General features: G+C 41.9%; 1 protein-coding gene across 1 annotated transcript in view; it reads left to right on the top strand.

The window, feature by feature from the left end:
• ARHGEF28 (Rho guanine nucleotide exchange factor 28) overlaps positions 1 to 25,122 on the top strand; it is a 127,446-nt gene extending 102,324 nt beyond the window's left edge. The window contains 6 exon segments of the mRNA XM_030467965.1: positions 759 to 797; positions 880 to 927; positions 3,038 to 3,101; positions 3,104 to 3,519; positions 6,533 to 6,833; positions 24,091 to 25,122. Of these exon segments, the coding sequence (XP_030323825.1) occupies positions 759 to 797; positions 880 to 927; positions 3,038 to 3,101; positions 3,104 to 3,519; positions 6,533 to 6,833; positions 24,091 to 24,251 (1,029 nt within the window). The 3' untranslated portion in view covers positions 24,252 to 25,122.
• The last annotated feature ends 576 nt before the right edge of the window (positions 25,123 to 25,698 follow it).

The following is a 25,698-nucleotide window of genomic DNA, read 5'->3' as shown; positions in this document are numbered from 1 at the left end:
AGAGAAATCGTTCAGGAAGTTTTTTCGGCATAACCTCAGAAGGGATTGTCTTTTATTTCTCCACCGTTTCACTTTATCTTTCTCAGAGGAGCTGTTCTTCTTGCTGAAGGGATTATGGGTGGCTTCACCCCATAAATTTAGAAAGCTTCTTAGGAAAAGAGAGCAGGGTTGAAAGTGTGAATTGGCTGAGCCTCACTGCAGTGGACAATATTAACTATGATGGTGCCTTTTGCAGAGTACAGTGGGCACTCAGCCTTTGCCTGGTGCCTCACAACACACCCAAGGCATTCACCATAACCCACTAACATGACTTCTGCTAGCTTCTTGCTACATTAATATCTCTATTTTTGAAGAGTGTTGTGCTGTTTCGTCCTCCTGTAAGTAATCTAAACCCACTGTGCTGTATATACAGAAGTCTGGTTACTGTATTTCAAAACTGTCAAGTAAACGAAGAATGAATGGAAATGTCTTTTCTGTGTAGCATTAATCACAAGAGGATTAAAATTGTGGATGAAATATTCTTGTTTTTACAGTTGTGCTTAGACTCTCTAGTGATTTCCACGGCAACTACAGTGTTGGTAAATTATTAGTCTTCATAGGTTATTGCTTCTGTCTTTTTTCACAAAAGGTTTGACTCAGCACTGCATATATTAGTAATGTGAATATCTCTACTACTTAAAAATTTTTTTTAAAATTACCTACATGATACAATTCTGAAGGTAAAAACTACTTTTTAAAGCATCATGTGTTTATTTTAGGGAGGAAGTATGAGTTTCCCAGAATCTACAGGAACAGAGGTGAGTTTATTTAAACCCTAGACAGAATGTAGTAACTACTTAGTTGTCAAACCTTTGAAAATCCTTCTCCTTTATTTTCTAGATTATACAAGCAATCCAGAATTTAACCCGTCTCTTGTACAGCATAAAGGTGATTACTCCACTGTTGATTTTGTAATTAGTCTTAATAAATTACTTATTAAGGTTTGTTTACATCTTGCCCTACTTTTAGACATTATGTCAGTGGATACTTATCTCTACCTCAACTGTTACATGAGTTATCATATAAGATATTTTTCTTCTACAGCAGTGGTAGCTTTCTTTAAGAACTGAAGAATGGTTGCTTGCTTAGAAATCAGTCTTCCCCTCAAAAAAAGGATTTGTATGCAGCCCAAAAATCTAGGGGGCAAATAAAATGATGGCTTAACTGACCTAGTGCTATTTCATACATAGATTTCTGAAATTATAGTTCAAAATATTGAAAAATTTTAGCATTTTAAAAAAAATATTCTTCTGGCTATTCATAAACAGTGCCTCTGCCACTTAGGTAGCAAACTCAACCCATTTTAGGTATCTCAATCTCAATAATTGTGTTTGTTCTATAGGGCCTTAATCTGAAGATTTTCCCTCTTTCTAATTCTGAATGTTTTCACTTATTTTTTTTTATTTAGATGCCATTTTATGGTTTATTTTAAAATACTTTGAGTATGTATAATTTTTGGATGCTTTTGACATTAGCATAATTCTGGAAACCTTGGGCTCAGAAATTAAGTGAATCAAAGCAATTCAAAAGCAAACTAAAAAGCTCGTACTTCAGGCAAGATCTTTAAAAAACTGAAAGACAGCTTAACATCAGAGGAGGAGTTAAGTAAGGCCTGGGATAATGCCTTAATCATTCAGAACATGAATTGGTCGTATTTGAGTGCAGAAAAACAAGCAGGGGATCCAGTCCTTGCCTTGTTTACAAATCACTGGAACTGGCCCAGTACTGGAGGGAGAGCCAAGAGAAGTGGGAACTGCACATTGCACAAAGTTAAAAACTCTTTCTGGGGTGGACACCATGGAGTAGCAGAGCTGTGGAAATTCTCTGGGAATGTCTGCTGAAGTAGATTCCCATGTGAGCTGCTGAAGATAGGCTGTGCAATAAGTGCCTCAGCCAGTCTAGGGCTTTCTTGCTTTTCTTCCTCCTTAATCCCAGATAGTTATTTTTGTGTTATTGGAGGATGTCACAATCTTTAATGCAAACAATGTCACAACATCCTCGTGAAGGTTGGAATAGCACTCTTGGTAGTAAAATAAACAATTGAAACACAAATCATTACTGTATTGCAAATTGCTCCCAGCACAGGTATCTCAGTCAGGTGCATGTAGCAGTGTCATCCTTATGACATGACTGTGTTGGCAGGTGCCTCTAGTTAGTAGGATTGCACTCTTGCAGGTTAGCAAGGAGAGGTAGAGAGGCTGGTGCTGGTCTCTTCTTGCAGGCAATTAGCAACAGAACAAGAGGGAATGGCTTCAAGCTGCAAGAGGGTGGGTTTGGACTGGAGATTAGGAAAAGAATTTTCACAGAAAGAGTGGTCAGACACTGGAATAGGCTGCCCAGGGATGTAGTTGAGTCACCATCCCTGAATGTGTTTAAGGGTTATTTAGATGTGGTGTTGGGGGATACGGTTTAGGGGAGAAGTTTTTAGAGTAGTGGTGATGGTTGGACTTGATGATCCCAAGGGTCTTCTCCAACCTTAGAGATTCTGTGATTCTAAGAAGGGCCTTAGAGTTGAAGTAAACTGTACTGGAAACAGTTCTATTTTATCTGTATAAGCCACATCTGTGTTAGGAATACTGTGTTGAGTGTAGCATTCCCTGTGCCTTAATGCCCTATTTAGCAATGAAAAAATCATTATTCCAATGTGTGTTAACATCGTCTAACAGAACAGGACCCCAGCAGTACCTGAAGTGCATATGCACAGCTGTAGCATAAATGTATGTAATAATACTAAGTGTAAACCAGAAGCCCTGCTAAAAGTGCTTGAAGTGGCTGAGTGCTTTCAGAAACATGTGTTGATAAAGGCATGAACACAGAATTTTCTCTACTTGCATGAGGAACAACCTCCCAAAAAGCATTAAGGGAGGTTTTATTTATATTAATGCGTTTATATAATTTATATATAATTACATTTATATAATGCTTCTATGTAAAAAATACAGGAACAGATTAATGCTAATATTTAAACATCTGTGTCTGATTTTGTTGTGGTGTCTAGGCAGCACTAGCAATCCAGGACAGCCACAGAGAGCTCCATAGGTTACTCCTGCAAGAGAGTGAGAAGCTGGTCGGGGCCATGGCTCCTCGGCTAAACTCCTCCTGGAACAAGAAAAATACCGGAATCTGGAAAAACAAAGGGTGGAGATGGCCAACATACACAAGCTGAAGCAGCAGTTCCAACAGGAGCAGCAGCAGTGGCTGCGTGAATGTGACCAGCGGGAGCGGGAGCAGGAGGCGCGGGAGAGCCGACTGGGGCAGCGGGAGAGGGAGTGTGGGTGCCAGGAGGAGCTGCTGGAGAGAAGCCGACAAGGACTGGCACTGCAGCTGCAGGAGTACCAGCACAGCCTGGAGAGGCTCCAGGAGGGCCAGAAAATGGTGGAGAGAGAAAGAGACAGAGTGAAAATGCAGAAGCAGCTTCTCGGCACTGGGAAGCATGGTCAACAAAGTAAGGCCTGTTGTCATCCCACAGGGAGCTATGAGGTGTGTTGATTCTCCCCTCCTTTTGGAGATGTAATTACATCTCCAAATGCAGACCTAGAGAGGCTTTCCTTGACAATAGACTAGTATGGTTCTGGGTTTTGTTGGTTGCAGCGTAAAAGTGAGCATGTGGCAAGATGAGATGCATGCATATCCAAGGGCTTGCTTTGAAACTCATGAAGTTTAACCAGGGGAAGTGCAGTCTCCTGCCCCTGGGAGTACCAGGCCCTGGGAAGTACCAACCTCATGCATCAATATTTGCTGGAGGCACACAGCTGGAGAGCAGCTTTGCAGAAAAGCACCTGTGGGTCTGATGGACACCAAGCTGAAACACAAGTCAGCAATGTGCCCCGACCACAGAGGAAGCTAATGGTCTCCCAGGCTACATTTGGCAAAGTATTGCTAGTATGTATGTATGTAAAGGAAGTGATCTTTTGCCTCTATTTTCAGCCATACCTGGAGTACTGTGTCCAAACCCGGTACAGAGAAACACAGAGCTAGGGGGCAGGGGGCATGGAATGGTGGGAATGGTTGTCCAGTGAAGGGCCACAAAAATATTTGAGGGAACTGGACATGTCTCCTATGAGGAAAGGCTGAGGCTGTTCATCCTGGAGAATAAAAGGCCCAGGGGGGATCATGCCAATGTATACAAGTACCTGAATGAGGGTGTAAAGTGGATTGAGCTAGGTTCTCTCCAGTGGTGCCACTGGATCATAGTGGACAGGATCACATGCAATGGTCACAAATGGAAACACAGGAGATACCCTCTGAACATTATGAAACACTTTTCTCTGGTGAGAATGACCAAGCAGTGGCACAGGTAACCAAGGGAGGTTGTGGAGTCTCCATCACTGGAGATACTCAAAAGCCATCTGAACATGGCCCTGGGCAACTTGCTTTCATTGGGACTGCTTGAGCAGAGAGGCTGGACCAGATGACATTCAGAGATCCCTTCCAATCTCAACCATTCTGTGATTTTTAAGCTGGGTGCCCTACAGCAGCCAAACTCAGACTGATGAGTATTAACATGAGGAGGTGTAAATTTGAAATGTGAGAATCTGTGTTTTATTCTGCTTTGCTGCTATGTTTGCGAGATACTTTCTGTCTTCCACCTCTTCTAGGAAAGCTAAATTATTGTAATGCTTGAGGCATGTAAAGCTTTTAGTGAAGTCTTTGGCTGCTGTCCTTGTTATTGCACTATAGTGCTGTCTCCAGTGAGGAACAGTAGATGCTCCAGGAGTGGGAAACACCAGGGTACCATGAACCCCACATGTCAGACCCTGCTGTCCTGCTTCCCTGAAACCAGCAGACCCTTAGGGGAAGAGATTAGTGTGTGGCTCCATCCCTGACAGCATAATTCCTTAGAGGTGGTTATTGTTAGGGGATGCAATTCAAAGTACCTCTGAAGCTGTGTAAGAATTTTGTCCTAAAAGTGACGAAGTGTTTGTTGGTGATGGAGGGCAGACACTGACTCTGAACACAACTGTCTGGGTGCTCACCTGCCAGGTGGAGTCTGGACTCCAGTCCGTCTTGGAGTGTACGGTCCTGATTTCCATTACTATTCTTTAAAGGATCTGAAAATCAAAACATTTTTCCTGGCTTTTGTATACACTGAAAGCTTACTGACACAAACAGCTGTTTTTTTCCCCTCAGGTTTTAGTTTTCACGAGAAAATCTGTTGTGCCTTTCTTCAGGCAGTCACCTCCCTAGTTTTTCATCTGGCAACTGACCCATAACAGTGACCATGCGATGTCTAAGCCTGTGCCTGCATGAAGGGATGAAGAATTGGCCTCTGACCTCTCCCTTTTCATCAGCTTTCCTAAACACCCTGTGTACATGTCTTATTCCTGTATCCTTGCCCAGCCCAAACATCGAAACACTTCTTACAAGTGTAGCTTGTGGTACAATTTTGACTTATGTGGCAGTGCTTAAGAAGTGGATGATAAAGCAAATACTGGACTTACCCATCAGTTTCAGTGGATGGGACTTCTGAAATTGTTGGAAAAGATGAAATTGAATATCAGGATAACCTGATACAGGGATGGCCAGTATTACACAGGCGGAGAGGCAAAATAATGAAATGCTGAGTGTTGCAGACTAGTACTTCTTAATCCAGTACTTCCTGTATGAAAATACTTGTATTTCAAGTAAGCTGCATGACTTTGGATGCATCCCAGGCCTTGAAGTTGTCTCTGTCCTGCATTTTCCACTACTATATTTCCTTGCAGGATCAGAGACGGTTGAGTGGTTTCCAGTCAGCCAGGATTTCCGTGCCAGTGTTTTTGTCATGACACTGCACCTAGCTAGGTTTGGATGGTCAAACATTGCAGTAACTTGCACTGCTGCTCCTGCTTTCATGTGAGTTCAGCCTTGGTGAACACCTGAAGGCAGGGACTCTTTGCAGGAGTTACATTTTTAGCCCCTGGGACCCATGGCTGCTTGCTGAATGCTGTTTGCCATCCCCAATTTGACTGCTTCAGTCCTGTCCTCTATGATTACCTGTTGACGTGAGGTACAGTGTTATTTTTGGATTGCAGTGTACACCAATTTACATACATGAAGTGGTACCTCCTTGAGCCATGGGGCAAAATATTAACCCTCTGAAAGGAGTCAGCAGACTTAGTTCATCTCAGCAGTCCTTTGCTGTTTGCTGTTTTGCAATTATTACTGAGTTTTCCTGTGTTTTAAAGGGAGTTAAGGCAAAATATATTAGATTATCACAGTATATTCCTGGATGCTCATCCACTTGAACCTGTTTTGAGGTTAGCTTGTGGGAAATCAGGTCACTTTGCTACGAATCCTCATGCTGTCTGGCAGTAGTTCTGTGTGTCCTGGTATAAAGGAATCTTTTGGATGATGCATGATGGTTCAGTTTTAGCTAGTCCTGTGAGGAGCAGGGAGTTTGGCTTCATCATCCTTGTGTGTCCCTTCCAACTCAAGATGCTCTGTGACTCTATGACTCTGGTGCTGGACAAAGGTGAAAATGCTGTTCTCTCTTTTTTTTCCCCTTCTGCAGATAGTGGGACATAATCAATCCGACAGCTTACACCTCGCAAATACACTCTACTTAAATGAAGCTGTAGTGTGTTTGTCTCTAAACAGTCCCAACAGATCAGATTCTTCTCTCGTTTATGAGGATGGTGTGCATGGTCTGAATATCTCAGATTCTGATAGAGCAAAGATCAGTGAAAATCAGGTGGACCTTAAAATGGACACTTCTTGTCAACCAACGCTAACCAGTGCACTGTGGAAATCCACTGATTGTTACCAGCAGATGTCTTTTTCCTGCAAAAGCAACAAGGATGCCTATAATAATGGTAATTAACACTTATTTTAATTAACAAGTAGTATGGGAGTTTGCCACCTCTCAGGATTAATAGTCCTAAGAATGACGACATCTTGGTAGTGGTGGAAGCAGCAGATTTTGCTGAAAAAATTGCACGCTGAAACAATTTGCGAGTTTGTTGAAGGTAGATGAGAAAAGGACCAAAGCAGAAATATAGAAAACCTTTGGGAAAAACCACACAATCCCACTGTTTGTGTCCACACAACACTGCATAACATAATTCTCCCAAAATCCTTTCCCAATACCTTTTGACTTTTTTGAGTTTTTTGCAAGCTGAAGTCACTCTTGCAGTTCAAGGGCATTTTATTAGCTGTTTGAGGACATATGTGCATTACTTGATGATTTCTAGGTCTAACACCTTTTGATATACTATCTTAAAATGATAATCAGTGGTCTAACTCCCTCATTCTCTATTGAGAATGAAATTAAAATTTCTTGTAAGTCTGTAGTTTTGGTCTGACAATATGTTTCCATGGCTCTTATTGCATTACCTTTTTTATTGTTGTATTTTACCAGAGCTTCCAAACATACAGAACAAAGAAATAGAACAAGAGGAAATAGCCTCAAGTTGTGCCAGGGGAGGCTTAGACTGTATATTAGGAAAAATTTCATTACTGAAAGGGTTGTCAAGCATTGGGCAACAGGCTGTCCAGGGAGGTGGTGAAGTCACCATCCCTGGAGGTATTTGAAAGACGTGTACACTGAAAATTCTCTGAAGGACTTAAAAACATGCTAGTGAGAAACTAAAATTTCAGTTTTATTTCCCATGTTGCAGAATGTGAATTTTGATCTGACTGGGTGTCTGCATTCTTCCATTATACTGAGACTTGTAGAGCAGCACGTAAAAACACAACAGCTAACAGTTGTAGGGGACAATGGTGTGCTCTTGGTGTAATAGATAGAGTAATCTGGTGGGGTTTTCCTGCAGAGTTGTGAAATTCAGATGAGACATGGCAAGTCAACACTGCAGCAGTGCCCAAGCTCCCATTTTTCAGCAGCTGGCAGTATCAGCTGACTTCTGGCCTCAGAGTAGCTGCACACACATTAGAAACAGATATAGGTACAAAGTTTTTTAATTTTCCTAGGTGAAGTCTTGAAGTTGTTAAAATAAAGAAGTCCTTGATTAATGAGCTTGGTCCTCAGTACTCCTCATAATATATTATGCAGGCACCCACTACAGCCTTACTGATCCTTGTTACATGGATTGCCAAAATAGCATTTTAGAATCAAAGGCAGAGGAGGATGGCCTCATCACCACAATCAGCAAACCAAGCTGATCAGTAAAAGAGATTAATATTTCTAAAAACACTTGAATAATTAGCCAGGTGAAACTTGTTCTAGTTTGACTGAAGTTGTCATTTCAGTAATAGGTTAGCTAAGTGAGTGGAAATTTGAAAGGGAACACATATGTGGGTTTAAACCTCTTACAACTGGATTAGCTTGCACTGGCAAATATTCAGATGCAAGTGAACCAGTATACTTTCTATTAAGCCCACATGAGAGCAGCTGGTTTAATTAAACTGCCTTGTACCAGTTTAATTGTGCTGATTTTAAGATAGGCTGATGGAGCTTCTGTAGGTACAGATGCCCTTCACCTACAATGGGCCAGCTTTCTATTTGGCTGCTGTCACTGCATCTTGTGTAGACATCCTGATCTTGTCCTGGTACCAGGACACAAATGCAGTCCCTGCAGCTCAGGGACCAGCACGGGCTACAAAGCCTGCCCAAGAGGTAGAGTAGCAAGCTCATATGAGACTCTCTGGCTAAGTCAGGTCTGTAAAACCTGCAGTTACTTCCTTGATTAACTCACTTGGTGCCTTTGGCAAAGCAGTGCAGCAAATCCTTGCAGCATCCTGATGATGCAGGTGGTGCTGCACACTGTTAAAGCAGGCAGGGCTGGAAGCCTCTCCCCTGGAGAGACCATCACATTCCACAGTTGCATTTGTGACTGGGAGGGTGACAAGTATTTCATGCTCTGATTGTGGAGTGCATGAGTCTGCACGATTCAGACTTGCTTCTGTCATGCATCAGAATCCACTGTATAGGGAGTGAGGAATGAGAGGAACTCTAAACTTCCCCCCAAAAGACAGATGGCATCCCAAGTCCCAGCAAATGGCTCTGTCCATGGAAATGGAGTAAATCACTTGCTCCTAAGCAATGTGAATCAAGCTGAGCAGTATGAACGTGTCATGCAAGAAAGCAGACTTCCTTCCTGGGTTTTTTTGTTTGGTTGGTTTGTAGCTGTTTTTTCTCCAGACTTTAGCAGAGTTTAAGAAGATTTCTGACCTTGTGCGTCAATTTCCTGACTGCTCTGCAGGATACAGTCAGATCTGATCACAGTATGAAGGAAAATCAACAGAGGTGCAATGAGAGAAAGACTAAAAAAGAATTTGAAACTTAGCTGAAACTTCTAATATTTTCATATGGATGAATGTTTCATGGCATTTTCCTGTTTTTTTTCAGTCAGCTCTATGTATAAAGTCACATAATCGTCTTTCAAAAAAACATTCCTAAATAATAATAAAAAATACAACTAAGAAGCAGATACTGAGTATGGTTTAATGGAAATAGCCACATACCAGATACACAGGTGGCCAAATCTTGCACACAATACGTTTTATGTATACTCAAAAGGAATTTCTTGGGTTCGATTAATTTCCCTAGAATTACTAGGTATCCTGTAAGAAGTCTGTTCTGTTAAAAAAACCCTTAAGTTATTTAATGAGAAGCACCACCTGAACACATTGTTAAGGAGTTAATCACACTGCATTCTATCGTATGTTAACTACTATGCAATTTAGCTTCACAAACACACTCAAATGAAAACATCCACATTCCTCCAGTGCATAATTTTCCATTCATATTTTCTAAGGTAAGACATAAGTCTCTTCACCTAGCTAGCATCATGATTATATATCATTGTTTTATGTGTATGGGAGGGAACTCTACTAAAGGCCTTGGGGCAAGTTCCCACAAAGCTGAAACTGGCACAAGTACACTCACTGGAAAAGGTGTGTCAGTCAACAGGAGGAAAATATGATTGAAAGAAAAATGTGTTAATGCTTTACATTAGTGGGTATGAAATTATCTGCATGAAAGAAGACAAGCACGGTGGCTAATTAGGAATTGGGGCAAGTATAAGTTTTGTATTGGAGTAGCCTGAGAACTGAGTGAATTTCTCTTGAGTTTAATTGACATGTCAGGTTAACTAGCCAGAGTGATGCTTAAGGATTTACCTATGGATTCACCCCTTTGATTCCAGGAATCAGTGCAGTTTTGAGTCTTTGAAGCTTTCAAGTGAGCAGCATTGTTTGCTGGTGCTACCTTTCATTTTTTTCATTTGGAATTTGTAGCTACAGAAACAGAGTTGAAAAAGGATAGTGCAGGAAAACTGCACTGAAACTTGATTATGAGAGGACATTGCCCTAGGTAACTGCAGTTATAACTGCATCCTTAATATAAAGGATGTTTATTCATAATGTAGGGGAAAATGTACTTTTATAGGGAAGAACCTGTGATCTCTCTAAACAGCCAGAACCAGAGCTCCAGTTTACTAAACAGCAAAACCAGAGCTCTATTTAACTGAATTGATTTTAGTCTTTTCTAAAGGACACAGTTTGGTACGTATATGCATGTAATCAAATGAGACGGTTTTATTTTGGCAAAATAATCCATTTATACATTTATATTGGTTTTCATCAAAGAAAGTGGTTTCTAACTGTATGAAAGATTTAATTTGCTATAGGAAAAACAAAACCCTCATAAACAATGTGTAGTTTCCTATAACTTTTTTTTTTCCTTATTTTTTTTAAGAATTTCCCTTTCTGTACCTTAAGGTGGATTGTGCTAATAGTGGTTGCTCTAGTGAACCTGTTATTGAAACTGTAGATCAGAAAATTTTGTTTTAGTTCCCATTGGTAACTGAGATAAAGCTTACCTTTGGTTATGGCCTTGTCACATAAGTACCTGCATATATTTGCACCAGGGAGGTTGAGAGCTGTGCCGTATGGGGTCTGGCTCCTCCCATATTTGTCTAAGATGAATTTGTCACAGTTGGAAGAGGTATACAATGTAAAACTGGTGCAACTCTTAGAAAAACAAGAGAAATATGCTTTGCACAACAGTCTGAAGATGTTCAGATTTCCTTCCCTGTGGTTCCAAGTGAGTATACAGTTTTGGCAAGGGGCAAAGCGCAGCAGCTCAGGATTTTTTAAGCACAGCCACTGCTTCCAGTGTTGAAGGTGATTGATGGGATCCCATATTGAGGACTTTCTTGAATATGATCACTTTCATCACTTGGAAGCTGTGAAATAATACTAGTTCCCACAAAAATACCCATCACAGTTCTGCATATGTGACTGTTGTGAGTTTATTTCTGTACTACTGCTGCTGCATGAACTCCTTTTGAGTACATCCTTTTGTCCTCTGAGGTGGAACGCAGTTGTGCCCTTATAGCACACACTTTTCACACCTCCTGTTTAAACAGCATCTTCCATATAGTCAATGGCAGCCCAATGCCTTACCACCTGCAAATACTTTTCTGCCTATTTTGAATTTTTTTGGTGTATTTCACAATGTTTTGAATAGTGCCATGTTTTTCAATGTTTGCCCTGCACAGTGGAGCAATCCTTTCTGCTGTTCATTCACTTGAGAAAAGCTTAGGAGGGAAACATTTTAAAAGTGAAGGATGGCATGACTGTGAAGCTTCCAGTTTGTCGTGAAGCCTTCTGAGCAGATCTGATACTGGGTGGCACCAGCATTACAAATAAGGCATCTGAATGGCTTCACACATGACTGCAGAGGCCACTCAGTGCCTAACAGAAGTTATAATAAGAATAAAATGAAGTTGAAATAAATAGGAATATGAAGCTGAGTAACATCAGCACCTGCATCTCCCAAGTTCAAAATTACATCTGTTTATTAGAACAAGTAAGATCCTAATTTAACTCTGCAACAGAGAGCAGCAAACCTGCCTCCTCTCCAGAACACAGACCACTGAGTTTCAAGCTCTTCAGTAAGGCATTGGTGACTGTGGGGATACTTCATGGAAGTGAATTGCAGGGGAAGTATTCTTTTCCTCTTGGGAATAACACTGCCATTTGTTTAAAGCAGATGGCAAAAGGGATTAAATCACATGGCAGTGTGATACCAGAGTGAAAAATATGTCATTATATGTCATCTGTAATTAGTGTACTTAAAGTAACCCTTGTTTTTACAGCTTTCCAGCACTAGGGTTTTGTACTTCTGTTACTAGTTTACTCAGAATACTTTTTCTCATTTTTGAACCACAGTAGGTGCAGCAGTATTACACAATCTTTTAATTAAGTCAGTTAATGATGTTCTAGTTTTATTTTGTACGCTAATGTAAGTGTATAATTTCCTCTATATTGCTGTCTGATTTTATTCTTTCTAGTATCTTCCCATTTAGAGCTCATTCATTAGGAAGGAAGTTTAAATAGTGCACATTTTCAAGGTGATAAACAGAGTGAAGAGATTGCCCATTCCTGTCTTTTGAGGTACTGCTGGTTCATATAAATCTGCAGACCATGCTCAGCGTTTCATTGGCTGCAGAATTCTTATTCAATAGGGGGATGGCCAAATCTTTCTCAATCTCTTTGTGTTTATGGTTCCGGAAACTTCAATGCAGTGTTTTTTCTAGTCAGTGGAATTACTGGCATCAATGAAACTGGAATGGTTTGGACTGTGTCTCTTACATACAGATTTATTCTTTACTTAGGTAAAGTTTTTCCAGTAGATACAGATTTCAGGGAGGTAGAAGGAGCACATTTTGAAGACATGGAGAGGGTCTCCTGCAAGACAGCTGGTTTGTTGTGAAGCAGCTCCAGCTCAGAGCTGTGACTTCAGCAGCAAGGTCACAGGGAAAGAGGTGATCTCTCAGGAAAAGCAGTCACAAAACAAGAGTCTTGCTAATTGTTGTTTGATGTCAGGAAGATACCTTGGGAGGTCCGTGTTTTCCTCAGGCGGTGTGATCTGTGGGTGGAGACTTGGTTGTGTGCCCTGCTTTAGTGCATTACAAATGTTTTGTATATGTTTTGTAATAGAGTTAGAGCCTGGAATAGATGCACAAGTATGAATAAATAATTCATCCTAGATCTGGGAGAAGCTGTTTATGGATGGCCCAATTTTGCAAGACACAGTATGCAAACACACCCTGTAAAATCATATAGCTGAATCACCAAATGTACCTGTCTGGCTTATTTTAAAAAGTACAATCTCATTTTAATTATTTACTATAATCTTTACTTATTCCAGGAAATGGCCTGTAGCATATTCTATAAAAGTAATGAATTCTTAGTAATATGAATCCTCAGCAGCATCTGCTGTTAAGCATTTATTGAGGAACTGGGGAAGATTGTCTGTCTGTCTTTTACTGGCATTCCTCACAGGCGCACCCGATTGCCTTCCACATAAATTATATTGGCTGTGGCCAAACTGTTAGAGGAGATTTCATTGAGCATCTTGTTCTGTCTCCCCAGGTGCTATAGAAAACTTTCCTTTGGGTGTAATGTAAATTTTTTGTGAGGCAGTAGAGGGGAGCAGCTTTGGTGCTGGTATGGAAGTTGTTTTTAGTTTAATCAAATAGGAAGACTTCCAGCAGTCACCTGCTGACATTCCTTGAGTGTCCTTTGGAAGTTTGCTCTACAGCTGAAGCATAAATGATACAAAAATAAATATAGTTTGGCTGTATCTGTTTAGAGTCTGCCTTAGGAAACTCATGTGAAGAAACCCATGTGCCTTCAAATGTCATGGAATAAATTTTTTGTTAAAGAATGCATGACACGGAAAGTTTGTATATTCGGCAGGGATGAAAAGAGGTTAATTTTTATTTCTTTTTTGAATTGAGGTTGAGAATTGTGAAGTAGTTACAGCAAGAACTGCAACGAAACTGTTTCCTGTTCAGAGGAACTTTCCCCTACAGCACAGCAGAAACATGAAGGGCTGAAAGGAAGAAAGGCTTCTCTGCATTAAACAGACAGTTTTGAACTGAAGGTGCAAATTACTGCAGGAAGGTGTTTTTAAAAGACAGCATCCCTTCTTCTTCTGCTGTGTGGAAGTGGCCCACTCTCTGAAGTGGTGGGACGAGACTGGTGCAGAGATGCAGTGTGAAGGGCAGGCAAAGTGCTGGAGGGAGTCAGACCAAAGCAGAACTGGGGTCTACAGAGGCACAGCTGTGGCACTGGAAGCTAAGTCAACTAATACTAAAGACAAGGGAGATGGGGGTGGGGATGAATTTGGGCTTGAGGGTAAGGCTATTGTTGCACGAAGGGGGAGAGAAGTGAGAGCCTAAGAAAGGAAAGTGGATCCAAGGACATTCCTGGGGTGCACTCAAGGAAAGCACTTAGCTGAAGTGATGGAGGCACATGCTTATTTGATAATTGTGCTTTTTTCTGGCTTTGATGTACAGTTTTCCCTTTAGCTTTTATGCAAACTGTTTCCACAGCAGTTATATGTTCACAGAACATTGAGCAAACAATTAAAAAGGGCACCCATTTAAAAAATATTCAAATCACACCCTGAAACTTCCCATGCTTATGATGCAGAACTTGGGGAAAGCGCAATTTTTCAATTTCTTTTGTTTTTTTCAATGACTGCATGAAGAAAACATCATTGCATATACTTCCCGCCAGCCTAACTAAAAATAGGTAAAAATTGCTGTGGTAATACTCAAGCTGCAGTAAAAAGTTAGCAACTATTCCCTTGTATTTTGAGCCAGGCAAGAACAAGTGACTATCTCTGTGACTATCAGATGAGAGGCTTTTGTCAGGTGCTTGCTCTTATAGTAATGCTTGTATTTCTTTCCTGCATTAATCAACAAGCATCAGCCTTTATTAAAGTGTAAAATTAGCATATAATTAATTTGAAACAGGTGCTTTGAATTATTTTTTGCTCCTCCAGCAATCCTGTGTTTTGGTTCAGTATCCTTCTGCCACTTCTGAGTTTTGATCTCATCAGCTTTTCAGTAAGAATTGGTAGATCTGGTCTCTTGCTGGGAAAGAGATGTTCTCAGGACACTCGGGAGTGTTTTATAAAGTGACCTCCTCCTTTGGGCTTTTGTAGAAAGAGTTATACCCTTCTGCCAGTCAAGAAAATGTTTGCCAAAGTCCAAAGCACACTCCTTTATGTTGCACCTGAAAGACTGGCCAAAATCTGGGGACTAAACTGCTTGCTTGCCAAGGTCTTTGGTTTAATATTTATTTCAAAGCAAAACTGTAGTTTAAAAACAAAACCAACAACCATCCATAAAATATGAAGCAAAGTTAATCAGCACAATAATGTCTGTCTGTGGTAACAGGGAGCTCAGAGAAAGAGTTTTGATGTGTAAATGTCCCCTTTCGTTTCAAAGGGAGTGAATTCGTGTGCCAGAGACTGTTTTTTCAAGGTTGATGCTGTTTCTCTCTTTGTGAGGGAAATAGAGGAAGCTTCACTGCAGTGTTTCACCTGTGGAGTGCAAATGGAGACAGCAGGCAAGGGAAGCCATGCGGATGTGTCGAGGGGCCGAGTCTTTGGAAATGCTGTTTGGGTCTGTAACTTTATGGGAGCTCTGTTTCTCCAGCAAATATTCAAGCAGGAGCAGTGTACCCTCTGACCGCAGCTGGCTTTTGACTTTAGCCTGGCTGGCCAAAGGTCTTCCTTGGATTATGGGGCGGCAGGAAAACAATCGCAGCCTCCTTCAGAGGCAGCCGCGTTAGACACCCGCACAGAGCGAGGCTTCCCCGCTGCTGTCTGCGGGCAGATGAGTGGCCCCTGCCCAGGAGAGATGCCCTGTGCAGGGTGCAGCAGCAGCCCTGAGCCAGCAGCTGGTCACCTTCCTTGTGATCCTTTGTAGGAAGGGTGTTCTTGGGGTTTTATGGTTATTTTCTCTTGCTCATTTGAGTGCAGCTGTGTTTAATGAGCTGGAAAAGAAGTAGGTCAATAAAACATATGTTTGTTGTTAGCAGAATACCTGTTGGACCATGTGTGTGTCTGTAATTGACCATCTCAAGCTTCAAAGCTGAGCACAAAGACAGCTTAATAGGGAATTCGTACCTAAATAAATTAATATTAAGCAGAAGCAGGCAGCCGGCAGGCAGTATGCCTTGCCAAGGTGAGACTGTGGGTATTTAATGCACTGACAAGTGAGGATTTCAAGTCAGGCCTATTTTTATCTCTCTTACTTATATACATTAAAAAACAGCACCCCAAAAATAGTTTAGAAGCCCTGTGCATTGAAGCAAACACAACTGATAACCATGTAAGCAAGTTAAATTTTTTTATTACTTTTTATTACTATCCTAGGTCATAACGTAGCAACTGGCATTCTATGAACTTGATCTGACAGTGGCATCAGTGGCAGTGTCTGAGCTTGAGATGTTTTTAGTATCTTTTCTGTGATAACACTAGTGTTGGAAACAGCTCCATCATCACATGACTTCAAAACCTAGACCTTTAAAACAAGTATCAGCTGCATGAGCTGGAGTAATTATAGAGCTTTAGGATAAGGCAGTTTGGATGAAATAAATTTAAGTTCTGTCTGATTTAAGTTCTGCACTGATCAAAAATTCAGAAGTACACATGTGAAGAAGAGTTACGTTGCTAGCCGTAGTCGTCATAGACTTTGACTTCTTTTTCTTCTCTGTCTTATAACAAAATATGCCAAAAGCAGATAAAGAGTAAGTAATGTGGAGTATATTATGATCTAATTGTTCATCTGCTTTTTGTGAAAAGACCTCTCGTTCTTGAAGGTGCTTGTTTGCCTAAGAAATGCAGCTGCTGCTTTTTCGCGAAGTTTAGCTACTTAAAAGTAAACAGCAGTATTAGAGTTCTCAGATTGATTTCCCGCCTCATTCAGTCATCTGGGGAACGGATTAGGCTCCTCTTTCCTTGGTGGCTTCAGGGTCAAACTATTTTTTTCGAATGTTTTTTGAGATCCGGTACTAAACTCCCTTCCCGCTGTGAAATCAGCTTTACTGAGGTGTGAAAGCTGGGTTCTCGAAGGTTTTTGCTATCTCGAAGTGAATTGTCCTCCAAGCCTACCGACACCTTTTCTATTCCGCGTGTCCTGACTTCAGGGGAGGGCAGCATCTTAGTCTCGGCCGTTCCCGGAGGAAAGATGCTCTGCCCCGGCAGCTCCGGTGCTGCTGCTGCGGAGTGGCCTTCCCTCATCTCCCACCAACCATCGGCACTATAAACAAACGAGCCTGAGGTGTGGAAAACCCAAGGCAAACTGGTAACGTCTTAGTAGGTACTTAAAAAAAAGCAATGCAAACCGATCATAGTGCTTTTCTTTCACCGGGAGGAAAGGGAGAGAGGCCGAGATGCCCGGAGTTCCCTGGGGAATCGGCTCTCGGTAATCTGCATGGAAATCACCGGGAGCATCATTAGAGACAAGTGCCGTGGGATTTGCCGGTGGGGACTTTTCAGTGGAGCTGCTGGGCGTTAGGCTGCTGGTGGCTATTGAACTGGAATGGCAAATGAGAGCCTGTTACCCTTGAATTCCTTTGAATATCCCAGACCCAGTAGACTTAGCACTGATTTTTAAAGGTGTCTGATTGTGTTTTGCATTATGCATGAGTGCCAGTGGGGGGATTAAATACAGCAGTTCTGCCATTTCAGATAGCTTTGGCCTGAAGTTGATTTGTCAGCTGTCAGTCCAGATGAACTTGGTATGAAAACAGGCACCAGTTATTGGAAGGAAATGGTAAACCCAAAACCTAATTCCATGTATTATTTTCATAGGAGTAATAGTTTTGAGAACTTTTAATGTATTTGTTGCTAAAAGTGGCATGAATATCTCCAGATTTAATGAAAGTTTATTTTTTAAGGAGAGTCAACATGTGACACAGATCTCTAAAAGTCACAGCAAGTTAAATCAGTCTATATATATGCAGTATCTGCAAAACTTGTGTGGTGAATTGCCCTCAAACCTCCCCTCTGTTTATTCTGGATGTTTTATGTTTGTTTGGGTTGTGGTTGTTTTTTTTTTTTTTAAATTGCTAGGAAGGAAAAAACCTGTCCTAAGCTCAGACCTGACCCAGCTTTGAGGAGCTTGAACCAGAGGCCTCTGAAAATCCCTTCCAACTTGAATTATGCTATCATACTGTGAAATTAGGGTCAGAGCTGGGGGCTTTCTATTAAAAACACAAGAGACTTCAGGAGAGATTTTTTGACTGGAGTTTTCCCTAGTGCTTTGATAATATTTTCCTGTCGTTCCCATAATCATCACTGTGGGTGCTCCAGGGTTACCTGAAGAGCTCTGATCCTCGAGGGAGAGAGAGGAGAGGTGAAGGAGAAAATCCGTGGCATTTACTTGATGTGTAAGTGCTTACATCCTGTGACAACAGACAGAAGGTGAGAAGCAGTGTGACTAACGAGTTGTTTACTTGGCTTTTGTACCTCCGCCCCCACCCAGGAGAAGGGGCTCTGTTTGGTTTGGTATGTGTTGATCTCGGATTCCTGCAAATGTCAATGCTTTATCTGTCCTTCATCTTCCAAGCAGTTTATGCGATGGCACTAATCCTGTCTCTTAGTGTTACAGGAAGAGTAGAGCATTGTAGTTAAGATGTGGAATGCCACTTCTTTATGTTTCCCCTGGAACATTACCATGTTTTTAGCCAGGAGCTGTTTGAGTTTGATGACCCCATTTGGAGAACTGAGGTCCCCTTAGAAATTCAGGCTGCCTCAGTGAGCTGCAGGCCTGCAATTTTTTGTCAGTTGCCTAGAAAAGTATTTTTATTTTGGGGCAGTGGAGTATCTCTCTGCAGTTTTGTAGTACCAATCCTTAAGGTAGCAGAGTTAAACACAAGGGAAAACAGGAGGAAAAAAATTAATTAGCTTTTAATGTTGGATTTGGCAGTGTGTGTGCATGAGACTATTTGTAATTTTTTTTTCCATAAGTTTAGTTGAAGCAGCCTCTAGCTCTTGATAAAATTGGTGAGAAAGGTAATCCCTGTTGTCTGAGTTTTCTTTATTTGATGATACAGATATGGTCTCAGCTGATAAAAAGGAGGAAATTGATGTAAATGGTATTTTGTGCTGCTACTACACTGCATCAAAATGTTGAAGTGATGTCACAGGTCACCTTGTAGCTCCTCTCCATCCTCGAGCATATCCCTGTTTGCTGGGGAGTTTAACCATCCTGACACTGATAGAGTGTATTTTCCTGGTCTGGTGTGCTGTTTTGTCTGGAGTATTCACGGTGCAGCTGTGGATCTGGCTCCTGAGGAAAGAGCTACCTGCAGTGCTGTAGCAGAAATACATTTTGCATAACTGAGATGCAGTTAAAGGGTGTTCAGTTTGCACATGAACTGCATGGACCAAGATGCAGTGAGATGTCAACAGCCCTTGGCCACTGCAGAAGTGGGAGGGAGCCTGGAAGTCTCTCAGAAGACTCTGTGGAAGGGTTTGAGCTACAGCTCAGCTTTTTTAAGTCCTTGGAAATATGGGAATATTTTCTGTGCTTGTATAAATAGGAAGGGAAAATTGTGTTCTTTAGGTGTAAATGAACAAGAAGAAGGCTGTGGCCAGGTACAGACACCTTTGCTTCTCATTTCTGTGCAAGGGATGCAGGAGGGAGGCATATGATGGAGCCCAGCCTAGGCAAGAGGGGTGCAGGCAGGGGCAGTGGGAACACTTTGGCTGGGTGCTGGTGGTGTTGGTGCTGTGCTGTTGAGCTGAACACAGCCTGCCCAAGCATCATGTGGTAGGATGGAGGGGAGCAGAAGAATTGATGAATAAATGCAGAATTTTTAAAAAGGAACTAATACAAAATTAATTTTGTGGCTGATGTTGGCAGATGACTTATGATAACAGTGAAGGAAGCTCATAAAAAGCAGGTGGTCCTTATTTACCTGGCTCTTGATTCACAGTTCTGACTGTCAGCTGTACTGCTGTGGAGAATGGGCCTGGAGAGATACTGATGGGTGTCCCAGCTGCCTGGGATGCATTGGTGAGCTTTCCAGCCATTTCCTCTTAACAGCAGCCCCCTTAACTAAACCTCATGTACCTTCCTGACTGCACAGATAATTGTTTTGTTAGTTTTTCTTTGCTTGTTTGCAGCTTTTTTTCTTTTTTTTTGGGGGGGGGGAGGAAGGGGAGAAGGCTTTTTCTTTTTTTTTTTTTTTTTCTTTGATGATTCTTGGTTCTCAGCCTTCCTTAGTAGGAAAGAGCTGATGCTTCCAAGGCTGGTTCTGGGGGTTTCTTCTCTTTTTGGGGAGAGTGTTTAAGGAGGAGAATTTCTCAGCCATTCTCTCGTTTGGTGCCAAGGGCAGCTGATTTCCCCATACTACACATTATTGGTCAGGAGGGAGTTAAATCCAGTTGGCAGCCAGTTGCCAGTGGTGTTCCCCAGGGCTCAGTCTTGGGGACAGTCTCATTCAGTATCTTTATCAATGATCTTGATGAGCGGATTGAGTGCTTCCTCAGTAAATTTGCAGATGACACTGAGTCTGGTGGGAGTGTTGATCTGCTCAAGGGTAGGAGGGTTCTGCAGAGGGATGTGGACTGGCTGCACTGGTGGGCCAAGGCAAATAATACAAGGTTTAGCAAGGCCAAATGCTGGGTCCTGCACTTTGGTCACAACATCCTCATGCAATACTGCAAGTCTGGGGAGCAATGGCTGGAAAGCTGCCAGGCAGAAAAGGACCTGGGTGTGCTGGTTGACAGACATCTGACTATGCCAGCAGAATGCCCAGCTGGCCAAGAAGGCCACCAGCATTCTGGTTTATATCAGGAACAGTGTGGCCAGCAGGAGAAGGGAAGTGATGGTGCCCTTGTACTGGTGAGGCTGCACCTCAAGTGCTGTGTTCAGTTCTGTGCCCCTGGGGCAACTGAGGTGGTGAAGGGTCTGGAGAAGAAGAGATACAAGAAGAGGCTGAGAGAATTGGAAATGTTTAGTTTGGATAAGAGGAGGCTGAAAGGAGACCTTACTGCTCTCTACAGCTATCTGAAAGGAGGTGGTAGGGAGGTGGGTGCTGGCCTCTTCTCTCAAGTGACCAGTGACAGGGCTAGAGGAAATGGCCTGAAGTTGCTCTAGGGGAGGTTTAGAGAAGATCTGAGGAAGAAACTCTTTCCTAAGATAGTAATTACAGAGTAGTTAGGTGTTGGAACAGACTGCCTAGGGAGGTGGTGGAATCAATTTCCCTCGATGTATTTAGAAACTGTAGATGAAGCATTTCAGGACATGCTCTAGTGGGTATGCTGATATAGATACTGATAAATATATTTATGTATTTTAGTGTAAGGGAAGGATGTTGACAGCTGGACATGTTGATTCTAGTGGTCTTTTCCAACTGTGCCAATTCTGTGATTCTGCGGAGAGGGAACTTCTTGGCAGCTGTTGTTACTCTGCATAACAAGAACCTGTGTCTGCTGGCCGATTTCTCCCTTTTCCCCGCTCTCCCTTCACCTGAAGGTGTTATTGCCAGTTCTGGCAGCTCTCCCTCTCCTCTCTCCCTGAGCAGCTGGTCCTGGGGTGCATCATGCTGCCACCTGCAATGCCAGCTGGTCTCCTGGCTCTGCTGCTTCCAGCATGGCACTGGGCATGGAAACAGCAGGCTCCCCCTCTGCAAGAAAGCTGAGCGTGTTGTCCCGGGGACACATTGTGCTTTTATTAGGCAGAGCCCATGTTGAGTGCCACCCAAAGCGCAGCCAAAACCATCGCCTTCCCTCCTCGGTTGGATTAAGCACAACATTTCCAGCCCGAAAAGCCGCTCATCAGCCCGGTGGCAGCTGGACTCTGGTCTCCTGAGTGCTATCCTGCTGCTCACGTTCTCTGGATGCAGCAGAAATAAAACTAAAAGCAAACAACAACAACAAACCAACAAAAAAGCCCAGCTAAAGTGGCGATAAATAATTTATTTAAATAGTGACAGAATTGGATTTGTTTTTCCAGAATGCTGGCAGTTTCCACTGCTCAGCTCAGTTGCTTGGAGTTGTAACAGTTCATGAGAAATGGTTTGGAAACAGCTTCTGTTTTAATTGGTGAAGCAATTACTGTTTAGTTTTGATGGTGGAAAATAACTGCATGTAGGGTGTTTATCTTTCTTTTCTGTGTTTTTTCAAATTTGTAATTAGGCTTCTCCAATTATGTACTTCATAAATTTGGAAACAGATCTTTCAAATAAGTGCTTACTGCCTGGTATTCTTATGCACATAACTTTGGGTGAATAGACTCACAGGACTTAAAAGGAATATTAATACATGTGAAATTATCCTGAAATTGAAGTGTTTAGAGGCTGAGGACCTTTTAATTGTTAGGACTCTTCATAAAAAATAAATAAAACTGAATTATTCAGTTTCATAAACAAAAGTAGACATAGTATATTTCTGGCTTCTTCTGTTGCTCCAAGTTGTAGTATTTTTCTAATACGGCTATCAAAAAGAAATAAGTGCAAAAGTAATCTTTAACAAACCAGGTCTGTTCAAGTAAGTTAAGAAGTCAAATCCTGCTGCATTACATATTGCAAAGAACTCACCTGCAACCAAGATTTACTCTGGATTTCCACCAAGACTGAAATTTGATCCTTCAAATCCAGTGTAAAGCAGAAAAAGAAAGGGAATTTGGGATTAATTTTCTTAACATCCTATGTCATCCCACCATGACCAAGCACTGCTTGTGTATAAATACCTTGCCCTTGCCACCAACCCTGCGGTCTCAGTAGGAGGTATAACATAAATGTGGCTTTCTCTGGGAGCCAAAGCCTGTTTGCTCCCCCCACCTTTGTGAATATCAAAGATGAGAAGCTGCTGAAGGCAGAAGCAGTGATAGGATGTGTTCCCACATGCCCATCCCATAATCATCTCCCACTGCTCCACACACCCGCTGCTGGGGAGCAGCTTGGGCTTTACAGGCTGCCAACAGGTTTGTTTTGCCTTAAACTCTTGCCTTGGTGAACAGGACTGGTGAAAGGTACATGTGTCAGGGGAATGCCAAATGTGGGCAGGTATGATTTCAAATTGTTACCAGTTACCAGATTTCAAATTGTTACCAGTGTGTGAAGAACCCAAATGTCTCCTTTATAATAGACTTTCATGGCACATACACATGAGAAGGGGAATGAAGGCATGAAATGACTCTGCTCAAGTGATCAAGGCTCAAAGGACCCTGGTGCTTGCTGGGTTTTCTTGCTTCTGGTGTTAGACAAGCTGTGGAAAGGGTGGCAAGCTCCCCTTCTTCCTGTGGAGTTCTTCTGGCAGAGAGAAAAATGAAAAGTTAACCCTCTCGATGTAACAGCAGAGGTCAATTGGACCAAGATTACAGTGGAAAATATTTCTGCTTGTCCACTGCAGACTTTACTCATCCCTAGCTATGAGGATACATGCTCTCTTACTATGCAGCCTTTTTTTTATGTTATGGTAAAATTGCTTTACAGAAACAACAATGCAGAAAAGCCAGCTATTGTGGTGTAGTTCCTGAGGGCCTGGAATGGTACAGAAAGCTGACTAGGGAGAAAACCCAACTGTGGGTTTTCTTTTTTTGTTGTTTGGGTTGGGTTTTTTGTTTGTTTGGGTTTTTCGAGATCATCACAAAAGCCTTCAGACTTCAGTGCTGTAAAACTAGTACCTGATTCTTTGCACTTGTAGGAGAAAATTAGATAACATATGAAGATACTTTTAAAATAATTTCTTAGTGTTTGGGCACAAGTATTATCTTCATGTCACACCTAAAGATTGAGACAAGAACAGAGCATTTGTGCAAATAAACTCGGCAGAAAAAGCTGAATACGAGTATAATTGTGTTACAGACAGCAAGTGCTAGTCAAGTAGACTTTTCCCTTGTTTTTTCTTAGCTGATTCTTTTTCACCCATAAAAGGAAGGCTTGCAAATAGAATGATGGCAACTTGCATTAATTTTACAATTGTATTATTACTAATGAGAGTATTAAATATGTACTGTATGTTTCCCTGCAGCCCAACTCTGAAAGCATTTATGCAGTTCCATTATTGTGTGGTTAGTGAAGTATGGGTATGAATTTCTTGTATTGCAAACACAGTAACAGTGGTTATCTCTCGGATAACAGTGGACAGTCCTGAACAGGTTGCAGTAAACGTGACTACGGTACCTCTCGCCAGGCTGTCGTATAATTTGTAATACAGCAATGGTTTTCTTTCTAGGCAGATGCAGTAAACCAGAAAATGGTGCTAATGATGGAGTCAGAATTTGATCTTTGTCCTATCTTGGGCATGGCAGAGGATGCATTGTCACATGTCCTTTCTCTTGTTTGCTACAGATCTGAATGCATCGCAGACCCGGTGTCCCCAGACAAGCATTCAGGATCAGGGATCCATCCCACTGCCACAGGCAGACACAGTGCTGCTGAACCACCAGCCTGAGGACCTGCAGGATGCAGAAAGTGGAGGCAGAGTAGAAGAGAAGATTGTTTATCTCTGATGGCTTGTTTTTTAATTTTGGTAGCACTGTGGAAATGTAGTTGTGTTTGCTTTTCTGAATGTCTGTGTTTGCTCTCTCTGTATGACTAAATGGCTTTAAGGATAGTATTTGATATTAAATGCAAGATTTTACCCATGATAAATATAACACTTAAGTTATTTTCAATCCTTTGCAAATCTTTAATTTATGACATGATTTCAAATGCTTTGCAAGAAGTAGTGTGTAGCAAGATAGATGTAATGTTTTGCAATTGTGAAGAGATGTGAAAACTACTGTTGATTTTCTCTTAGGCCTTCTTTTTTAAAAAGGCTGAGAGATGGGACTGCTATTTGAGACTTCAGAGTATGAATCAGTAACCTTACGACAGTTGTGATATAATGAGAGGACAGCAGTGTTAAGATTGATGGCTATAGTCTTCTCTGAAGTGTGCTATGTATTCGTAACCATCATGTAATTTTCCTTGTCCCCTAGCTCAGGAACTGCTCTCAAGAGAATGCTTGTTATGGTCTCAGCATAATTACATAATTGTAAGTGTGTTTGTTCATGTCTCAAAGCTTACCCTAATTTTGGTACTGTTGCCAGTTTCTGTGCAGAGATGTTGTAAAACACTTTGTTATTGTAATAACTGTACATCATTTCAGTAAGTGCCCTTACCCATTACAATTTACCAGATGGAACCATCTCACTGGTCCTTGAAAGAAAGGGAAAAATGGTAGGCTTTTAGATAAACAGATCCTTCTGAAACTGCTGATTTTCCATAGAGGAGCAAGCTAGCTAGCTTCCTGATTTCAGGTTCACAGGCATGAAAAGTGCATAAGGCAGTAAGAAAATAGGACCTATTTTGTGCCTTTCTGTCTTTCAGAAATAGTTGTATACCTCTTCTGAATGGAATAAATGTTCTGTGCATTTCTGAAAACTTGTAACTTTGATTCATTGCCAGGTCCAGACAAGCTCCTTGCCTGGTTTGCAGCCTGCCCTGCTTCAGGTGCTGTCTGCTTTGGTCCAGGCCAGGGAAAGATGTACTCCAGGCACAGGCAGGCACAGGCAGTCCACTAGACTGTCAAGGTGCTGCTTAGCCTGGCTGATGGGACCAGCAGCAGGGTGGCAGAGATGCAGATGCACAGCTCCTGCATCAGGCAGAGCTTCTGCATCACATCTGCCCAGCTCACGGGGCAGAGTTGCACAGGATTGTCCCTGCCCACTTGTCTTGATGAGCCCCAAGTGGTGCCCATTTTACCCTAAGCAGAGTTTCAGGTAGATGTTCGTCAAGAAGGGTTTCCTGATATGGAGGATTCATCTCAAGGTACTGCTGAGCTAGTGGGAATGCTCAAAAGCAGAGTTTTCTGGGCTACCAGATTAGCCATCCAGTTGGTATCTTCAGCCAACAACTGGGCAACTGACCACCTTGATGAGCAGTACCTGATTCCCAGTTGGTATTAACTCACAT

The sequence above is a fragment of the Calypte anna genome, chromosome Z (assembly GCF_003957555.1).
Source record: "Calypte anna isolate BGI_N300 chromosome Z, bCalAnn1_v1.p, whole genome shotgun sequence".
NCBI lineage: Eukaryota > Metazoa > Chordata > Aves > Apodiformes > Trochilidae > Calypte > Calypte anna.
The sequence above is the reverse complement of the archived record's forward strand: the minus strand, read 5'-3'. Positions and strand labels throughout refer to the sequence as shown.